Source organism: Raphanus sativus, chromosome 6 (assembly GCF_000801105.2).
Source record: "Raphanus sativus cultivar WK10039 chromosome 6, ASM80110v3, whole genome shotgun sequence".
In the NCBI taxonomy this organism is placed as follows: Eukaryota; Viridiplantae; Streptophyta; class Magnoliopsida; order Brassicales; family Brassicaceae; genus Raphanus; species Raphanus sativus.
In genome coordinates this window covers 23,012,354-23,020,313 of record NC_079516.1, presented here as the reverse complement: position 1 = coordinate 23,020,313, position 7,960 = coordinate 23,012,354, and the positions used below count along the sequence as shown (strand labels likewise).

Here is a 7,960-nt window from a genome sequence, read left to right as displayed (position 1 = left end):
GATCCCTACATGGACCATGAGCTTCACTGCCTACACTAGACCAATTGGAGCAATTGTTCCTCCCTACACTAGACCACCGGTCACAACTGAACCGACAGAAGTTCCAAAGGTAAGAATGGTTCCAAACAATGATGTCATAGGAAACTCAAAATTCTGCTGAGTAAATTTGGGGATCAAAATGCAGATAAAATGCTCATAGAGATTAGCAAGTACACCAACGATTCAAAAGTGAATCAAAACAGCATTGGAGTGGAGTAGAAACAATCAACCGAGTTTAATAATGTAAAAGCTTAGCATACGAGTCAAGCAAGTACAAGCTTAGAAGCATATCATATCACATGCCACCACCAATCCAGCTTTTACACAACTACAAATAGGCTTCAAACTCTTATGAAATAACTCACTTCATCTTTGCAACAACATCATAATATATATACATACCAAATGGCTGCCTCTGTTCAATTTTTCCCCGTCTACCCACCACCCTCCGATCAACATCCTCACCCTCCACCGCATCACCCGCTTCAACCACCGCCTCCTTCCTACATTTCCCCACCTCCTCCCCATCACCCACTTCAGCCCCCGCCTCCTGCCCACTTTGTTCCTACACCACCACCTAGTCCTCATTTCCCACCGCCACCTTATCCTCGTCCCCATCATCCACCGCCTCCACCTCACGTTCTTCCACCACCTAGTCCCCATTTCCCACCGCCTTCACCTCACGTTCTTCCACCACCACCGCCACCGGGGCACCATTCAACTGTTATCGTTGTGGTTGTTGTCTCTCTTGGCAGTTTGTTTTTTCTTGCATTCCTCGCTGCTGCTCTCTTCTGCTATGTCAAGAAAAGAAGAAGGTCTTCTGAGAAGACTGAAATCACCAAGTTTGATGAACACCTCAAAGTCGAAGAAGTCATAGTGCCAGGACCCCATGGCGAACCAACGAGAGTGGTCATGATTGAGGAAGACATTCATTTGGAAGAGGATATTCAGAAGGCTGAAATGTTTAGCCGAGCTCCTCACCTTAGTTCAACTGGAGGACATGCCATTGATATATCAGAGCCAAATCATCACCTTGTGGAGCACAAGTCCTAACTCAGGAAACGGAAAACACTGAGATACGATCATTCCTAAATGTAATCTAAATAATAATAATGACAATATATTGTATCAAAACTTAAAACTTCAAATTAAACTTATCAGCGCTCTGCTTTTCGCCAGGTTATTGGTTGCGAAATATATGTCATGCCAATTAAACAAATAAAAAGTATACACTGAGCCATATGTACGATTTTGCATTACGTTAGAGCTACATGGAACCACCTTACCTTCTCCCAAATGTTCACAAGCATTAAGTCGACTGTTACGGGGTACATAACATTGACTATAAGAAACCTAACACAGAAAGTACAAAACAGTTGTTATTACAGGAAAACTGACAAGAGAGGGGATGAAGCATTGACATAACCAAACTATGAAGGTAATGTGTCATAGGACAACACTTATCATCATCAGTATAAACATAAAAGCAAAAGTTCCTACATGACCGATCCAAATGTTACACAGACCATAAGAAACACTTATGTGTTGACATAACTTTATTGTACCCTCTAAAATACAGGATAACGAATCATCTTCGACATCAAGCAACAAAAAAGCCCCATTTAAGTGTGGGGGGGGGGGGGGAAAGGAGGAATCATCATCTTCTTCTTGTTCTGCTGCTGCTTGTCTCTGTCATATATCGTACAAATACTTCTCAAACAGTTTCATGTGTTCGGTTTGGAGAGCAATGGCCACAGATAAGCTGCCATCATTTGTAGGACTTGGTAGCACAAACGACAAACCCTCGTATGGAATTCCACCAGGTCCCATAAATATGGGACGTCCCCAACCAAAGTCTGCGTCGTAAATAGGCAATCTGACCCAGCTTGTGATTCCCAAATTCGGACATTTGTAGGTATGCGCACCGCGGACCAAGGCCGAGAGATCGGGCTGCATCTCCAGGTAGTCGAGAGCTGACCTCAGATAGTTATCGTCCATGCGAGCCAAAACATCATGAATCAGTCCTGCAGCATACCACGTCGGCTTCGATAGCAGATCCCCTGCAACGGCCAGTGGCGTGGCAGTGAATATCACGTTACCAAAGTAACCAGGGGGAAGCTGCGGACGAAGTCTCGACCTTCCGTCGGTAGCAATGTACAGTTTGGTCTCTTGATCGTCGGGAAGCCCGCGCGCCTTACCCACAGACCTCCAAACATGACCAGCCAACATCTCGTAGGAGCTGTAGCTAACGGTGTTGCCATCCTCCTTGGCTTTAGCCTTGAGAGTAACGAGCTGGTCGCGAGATAATTTGAAGATGGAGACGGTGGTATCGTCAGGGGAAGACTTAGAAGGATCGAGAGGGATCTTCATGGAGGGGGCAGGCTTGTACTCGACATGATCGAAAGCAGGGTGAGGAGGGTCTCTAGCGCGGAGGAGGGTACGGTCAATGAAAGGAGGAATGGTAAGGTCAAGACCGCGAGCCATATCGGACCAGGTGTTGATGAAATGGAGACCAGAGAAACCGTCGGCGGCATGGTGTTGCATGCCAACACCGAGAGAAGCTCCACCACATTTAAAATAGGTCACCTACAAAAAGGACCCAACTTATAGTTTGTTCCATCACACTAGCAGCTAGTACTAACAAAACTATTAATAGTAAATAAAATAAATAAATACTATTAATTATTTGCTAGTGAGTAGTACTAAAATAAAAAGGAGGGGGCATGTGGGATTTAATAAAATAGAAGAGACAGGGGGCAGACCTGGAGAACGAGGAGAGGGAAGGAATGAATGCCAGGGGAGTGATCAACGTCGGGGATAAGCTGACGGAGCTGGAGAGTGGGAGCGAAGTCTCCGAAATCATCGATGAGGGAGGGAGTATCAGCGACGACGAAGAGAACACCGGCGGCGTTGCAGTCGATCTCGATACGACCATCGTCGTCTCTCTTCAAGCGGCCAGCCATGGGGTAGAAAGGGACAAGGGCCTTGGCGAGGGCTTCCTTCATCACCTCAGGATCGAAGAAATTGGAGGCGCCGGTGGGTCGGTAGAAGTAGACGCTGGGAGTGTGGAACCTGGGGATGACCAGGTCAACGTTGGAGTTCCATAGGTAAGTGGAGGGTGTCTCGGTTGCTGGCCGGACCATGCTCGAATCGCGGATGTTAATTATCATTGTGTGTGTTTGTTTTTTTGATACAAAATACAAATTACAAAATACAAAAAAAAAGATCTCTCTGATATTTCGATTGAATTATTAGAGATCTGAGGATTGAGAGGAGAAGAATGTTGGATATATATAAATAAATGAGGGTTGGCTGGCGAGACGTCCTAATCCTTCACCTACCGCGCCCGCCTACTCTCTCTCTCTCTCTTTTCTCTTTTTCCATCTGTCGGGTCGCTCCCTTCCACCAACTCTCTCTGTATTGCGATTATTCTCCCTTTTTTCCATTTATGAGTGTGTTGGGGGTTGGTAAACCCCACACTGTGGATAAGTCTTCCACCTCCTCCACCTTCTCCTAATGTTTCTTTAAGCCCACATATCTTCTGGGCCCATTGAGAGAAATTGGCCCTCTTAACAAACATCATCATGCTTTTAGGCTTTGTAGCGCGATTTTTCTTTTTGAATTATTTAAATCCAGTTACGACGTTGGGTTTACTTTGGGATCATATTCTACGCAAAGTTAGTTGGTACTTTCAGTTGCCTTCTTTGCTAAATCAACTTCTTTCATAACACACAAAACAAAAATCGGAAACTAAGCCCGTATCTTTGAAATATTAACATTAATAAATAAAATTAAGAAAAGGAAATTAAGAGCATTAAAATTTAAAACTTAAAAAGAAAAGTGAAGGAGTGTGGTCTTAACAAGGGATGGAGTGGGTGAACCAACGGATGACTTTGACAGGAAGTTTGATGAGATCCACCGCGAAGTTAGCCAACGCAGCGAAACAGAAGCAACACGGGCACAAACAACTCAGTATCGTCCTGCCCAATATATTTATATCAGTTTTTAATCTGAAATAATATTTCCTTCGACTTTTTCAAAAAGTAGATCGGGGGGATAATTTAGAAAAGGAACATAACCGAGAGGGAACTGAATCTTCATCGCTAATGAATTTACGTAAGCAAACATAATAATATAAAGAGAGAAAGAAAAGGGTAATTTAAATTACCCAATGATCCAGATGACAGCACCAACAAGAGATAGAAGGAGAGCGACAAGTGCAAATGGTAGCCCCAACAAGAAACCAAGTGGCCTACATTCTCCCATTCTTCCCTTACTCTTTTTCTCTCCCAACTTCAGAAGCACGCAGGTTCTGTTACGCAGAGAATGGGATAGATAAACAAGAGATTATAAAGGTTTTAAATTAAATCAGTGATTAGTTTCCACGAGTCTGCTCAAGACTTTGTATAACCGCTATGAGGCCCGTAACCACGCGGCGAGTTTGAAAACTACGATATTATCCCTGCGGTTTCTTTTTCTTTATTTTGATATAATCAAAGTCAAGGGGGCCTTTTCGGATGGTCAAAACGTTTGTGGTTCAGACTCTTGATTTGTCTTTGTGTCTGTCTTTTTTTTTTTTGATATCTCTGGTGTCTGGGCAGCCACTTTCCCAAATATCCCCCGAAGAGGTCCAGCGCCCCAGCAGTAAGGATGTTAAATCGCTGTGGCCGGGTTTCGAAGCTGGGTGGCGGACACCTCAGCCGAGGTTCCATTACCACCAGGCTACGAAGCCCGGTTCTTTGTGTCTGTCTTGGAAGTCGGAAGCTTCGTTCCTTTTTCTTTTCCAACCAGCAAAAGTAGAGTCAACGATGTGCGTTTATGGGAAAATTCTACGATCTCTTCAACTTTTCGAAATACCTCATTGGCTGAATGGTGTTGATGTAGGCTAGGGTAAGGTATCAACAATACACTTTTAATCGATCATTTTAAGATGGTCATTTTCCAAAGTTTATCTCACCCTTGCTTCAAAATCCATTTATAACATTTAGGGAATGTTTGTTCATTTCCTGATGATTTAGTTAGATGGTATCTACCTAATTGTGATTTATTTTGGTGAGAAAATACATATATTTCATGGATTTGGTATGAAAGTGTGATAGCATGAGAGTATGATTTTACAGTTTTAACAGAAAATACAATTTTGAAATTTTGGAAAAAATTATTATTGTACAGATTAAATGAAAATACAATTTTATGTTTAGTGGAAAAATATTATTTCAAGGGAGAAAATATATTTTACAGTTTTGTTAGAAAGTTCGTATCTAAATGTTTTATCTGAAAAATTGTAAATATTTTATTTGTTATTACAGACAAAATCATGCACCAATTATATGTACTAGAGCTTTTTCCAGGCTACGTCCGGGTTTATTTTCATAAAAATTTTAATTTATTTTAAGATATTATGTTATTATATTTAAATATTTAGTATATATTGGAAACTTTGACAAATATTAATTATTAAATGAAGTTTAACTTAATAGAATCTAAAAAGTACATATTATATTATATAAAATATTGTTACAGTAAAAACATATGTTAAAATTCCAGTCGTTTAAATTTTTTGTTTTTGTAACTATTTTCTTCATTCTATTTTCCTGATTTGTATTTGTAATGTATAATTAGTGGCTAAAGTTTTAGTTATTACCAAGAAAACTATTCTTTCTAGAAATATACATGAAAAAAGTTTGTTAACATTTTTCACCCAATTTCAAAAATGTTGGATCTAATAATTTTTTTTTTGTAAGTACCTTGATAAAAGATAAACAGTTAATTGTTGATTGAATACTTTTCTGAAATTTCATAAATAATCAGAAAAATACAATGATTTTAGATGAAGGTGATTGATAAGTGCTCCTAATGATTTCAGTGCTTTTTTCTTTTCACAACCATTTTCATTTACCAATTTATGCTCTAGGAAAATAATTTAAACCTACAGCACAAAAGTTAAATTAGAAAATATATTAGTTTTAGTAATTAATATATTTTCTTGTTCGCTCTATCCTCTTTTTGTTGATGATTAAATTATACTTCTATTAATTTTTTACAGATATGTTGAAGTTATCTTCTCAGTTATGTTCTCTTTCTCTAAATATTGAAGATCATGGGCAAAAAAATCTTCATTTAATTTGATATTTTCTCTATTGTTGGAGTTCAAGAAAGCAATGAGAGAAGATACACTTGACTACACCATTTTTTATCAAACTTCAATAGACAACGGCTGGTGGGAAGGAAAATCTTGCACGTTTTTTTTAACGCCGGGTAGTTCATTAAATCAAAAATACCAAAGTACAGAGAGTATAAAGCAAGGATCCTTCCCTGCAGAAAACAAATGGAAGATCGAAAGAAAACAAAAGCTAATGAAAACTAACACCAGTAGGCATCAGATAAAAAGATGATCATCTCAAACTAAGGAGAAGATGATAGTAGCTCAGACGGGGAGCATCTGAGTTCAAGGATTTGCAGGCTTAGTCATCTTGCCTCTTGAGATAGAATAAGTTCAAGCCATCGTGGGCCTCGAACAGCTATGTAGGATCCGTATTTTCTGTCTCGGGTTACTGATTCTGCAATCTTGCACGTTTAATATATAAGAAATTTTTGGTAGTTTAAAGCCAGAGCCAATGAGCATAGACGTTTTTTTATTTCAAAGCCAAAGTCAATGAGCATCCCTTATTATTAACAGTAGGTTGTGATCACAATTACAACACATCAAACACTTCAAAATATCTTGCTTTAGGGAAGAAGTCTGAAGTAGATGATGGGCTAGACTCAATAGAATTTTTGTGTGTGTACATCTCTTGGCTACAATGTTTTTATGTGTGCCTCTTCTATATCTCACGACCTCCTCCTTCGTATCCACTTGACATCATCCTTTGGTATCACTTTGGATTCAGCAGCTTGGTTCTCTAACGTGACTGCTGCAGTGCTAAGAGCCATCTTAAAGCGGTGCTCTTATTCTCAGCCTTTTTTTGCTTCAGGAGCATCACTTTCAAACACAAACGGTTTATGGCTCAAAAACATGTCCAGAAGATTAAACACATAAAGCAATTATGCCATCAATCCTCGGCGGTCCAACTTCTAAGCTCTCATGCTCAACACGATTCATTATTCCAGGACCATCAACTACTGGTCTCGCCCCAATGGTCCAATCATCCAAAGATTCCACTTTTTGCTCCTGCAGGAAAAAAACAAAGTCCATCAATGAATCAGATCTTAGAAACACTCAGTTGCTCATTTCATCTGGCAACATAATGTATTTCAAATCCAGTTACAAATTAGCAGATATCAACAGAGATTCAGACATTTAAGATGGAAACTGAAAACCAAATATGAAGAGACGCAGGAACATCTGCTAAAACTGCAACACAAAGAACACAATACAAATCAGCATCAACCAAACGATGAAGAAATCATACACTAATTGCAAGGACCACTGTATCTGGGCATAAAAATTAAACGACAACAGATATAATAGGACTAATACTCTTTTTGGTTAGAAAGCAGACAAAAGTTAGTTTTAGCAGCTATGCAGGTGACATCATTACCTTGATCTTCTCACGGAAACGTTCCTAAGCTTCCATAACATTGAATCTTATGTGATCTAAATGCTCCTGGTAAAGAAAAAGGGACGAAATTAAACATTTAAATAATACTATAACAATCAAATTTTGAACAAATATGAAAGAATGATTCCATGTTTGTTGTGTAGTCAGAACATAAAAATTTCTCAAGTTCTAATGTCAAGAAATTTGATATCTTTGGTAGATGTCATCTTCTTCACCTAAGGTTCTCATGTGAAAGAACGAAAAAAAAAGAAATTGATCCCTTTGTAAGTTGTTTGCCTTCGACACTTTACCCTTTCTAAAGAGTAAGTCATTCTCTAGAGACATGTGTGGTTTATAGGTTAGAAAAAAACACAAAAGTA

The 7,960-nt window shown here is 39.3% G+C and overlaps 3 protein-coding genes across 3 annotated transcripts; 1 reads left to right on the top strand and 2 right to left on the bottom strand.

Annotated features, from left to right (window-relative positions):
- Positions 1-417: 417 nt before the first annotated feature.
- Positions 418-1,222, top strand: LOC108812356 (protein TRACHEARY ELEMENT DIFFERENTIATION-RELATED 7). The gene has a single exon (XM_018584602.2). The coding sequence runs from the start codon at positions 445-447 to the stop codon at positions 1,090-1,092; it is 648 nt and encodes a 215-aa protein (XP_018440104.1). The 5' UTR covers positions 418-444; the 3' UTR covers positions 1,093-1,222.
- Positions 1,223-1,403: 181 nt separating this feature from the next.
- LOC108812355 (shikimate O-hydroxycinnamoyltransferase) lies at positions 1,404-3,397 on the bottom strand. Its single transcript, XM_018584601.2, has 2 exons — positions 2,802-3,397; positions 1,404-2,625 (listed from the first exon to the last, which is right to left on the bottom strand). The coding sequence occupies exons 1-2, from the start codon at positions 3,207-3,209 to the stop codon at positions 1,732-1,734; spliced, it is 1,302 nt and encodes a 433-aa protein (XP_018440103.1). The 5' UTR covers positions 3,210-3,397; the 3' UTR covers positions 1,404-1,731.
- Positions 3,398-3,605: 208 nt separating this feature from the next.
- Positions 3,606-4,519, bottom strand: LOC108812357 (signaling peptide TAXIMIN 2). The gene is made up of 2 exons (XM_018584603.2): positions 4,208-4,519; positions 3,606-4,019 (listed from the first exon to the last, which is right to left on the bottom strand). The coding sequence occupies exons 1-2, from the start codon at positions 4,303-4,305 to the stop codon at positions 3,896-3,898; spliced, it is 222 nt and encodes a 73-aa protein (XP_018440105.1). The 5' UTR covers positions 4,306-4,519; the 3' UTR covers positions 3,606-3,895.
- Positions 4,520-7,960: the final 3,441 nt, after the last annotated feature.

What these genes read in the sequence shown, in the direction of transcription:
- LOC108812357 (XM_018584603.2), bottom strand. Translation starts at nt 4,305, where the DNA reads ATGGGAGAATGTAGGCCACTTGGTTTCTTGTTGGGGCTACCATTTGCA. An exon ending in GCTGTCATCTGGATCATTGG is followed by an intron (nt 4,020 to 4,207) that starts GTAATTTAAATT and finishes TATATTGGGCAG; the next exon opens with GACGATACTGAGTTGTTTGT.
- LOC108812355 (XM_018584601.2), bottom strand. Translation starts at nt 3,209, where the DNA reads ATGATAATTAACATCCGCGATTCGAGCATGGTCCGGCCAGCAACCGAG. An exon ending in TCCCTCTCCTCGTTCTCCAG is followed by an intron (nt 2,626 to 2,801) that starts GTCTGCCCCCTG and finishes TCCTTTTTGTAG; the next exon opens with GTGACCTATTTTAAATGTGG.
- LOC108812356 (XM_018584602.2), top strand. Translation starts at nt 445, where the DNA reads ATGGCTGCCTCTGTTCAATTTTTCCCCGTCTACCCACCACCCTCCGAT.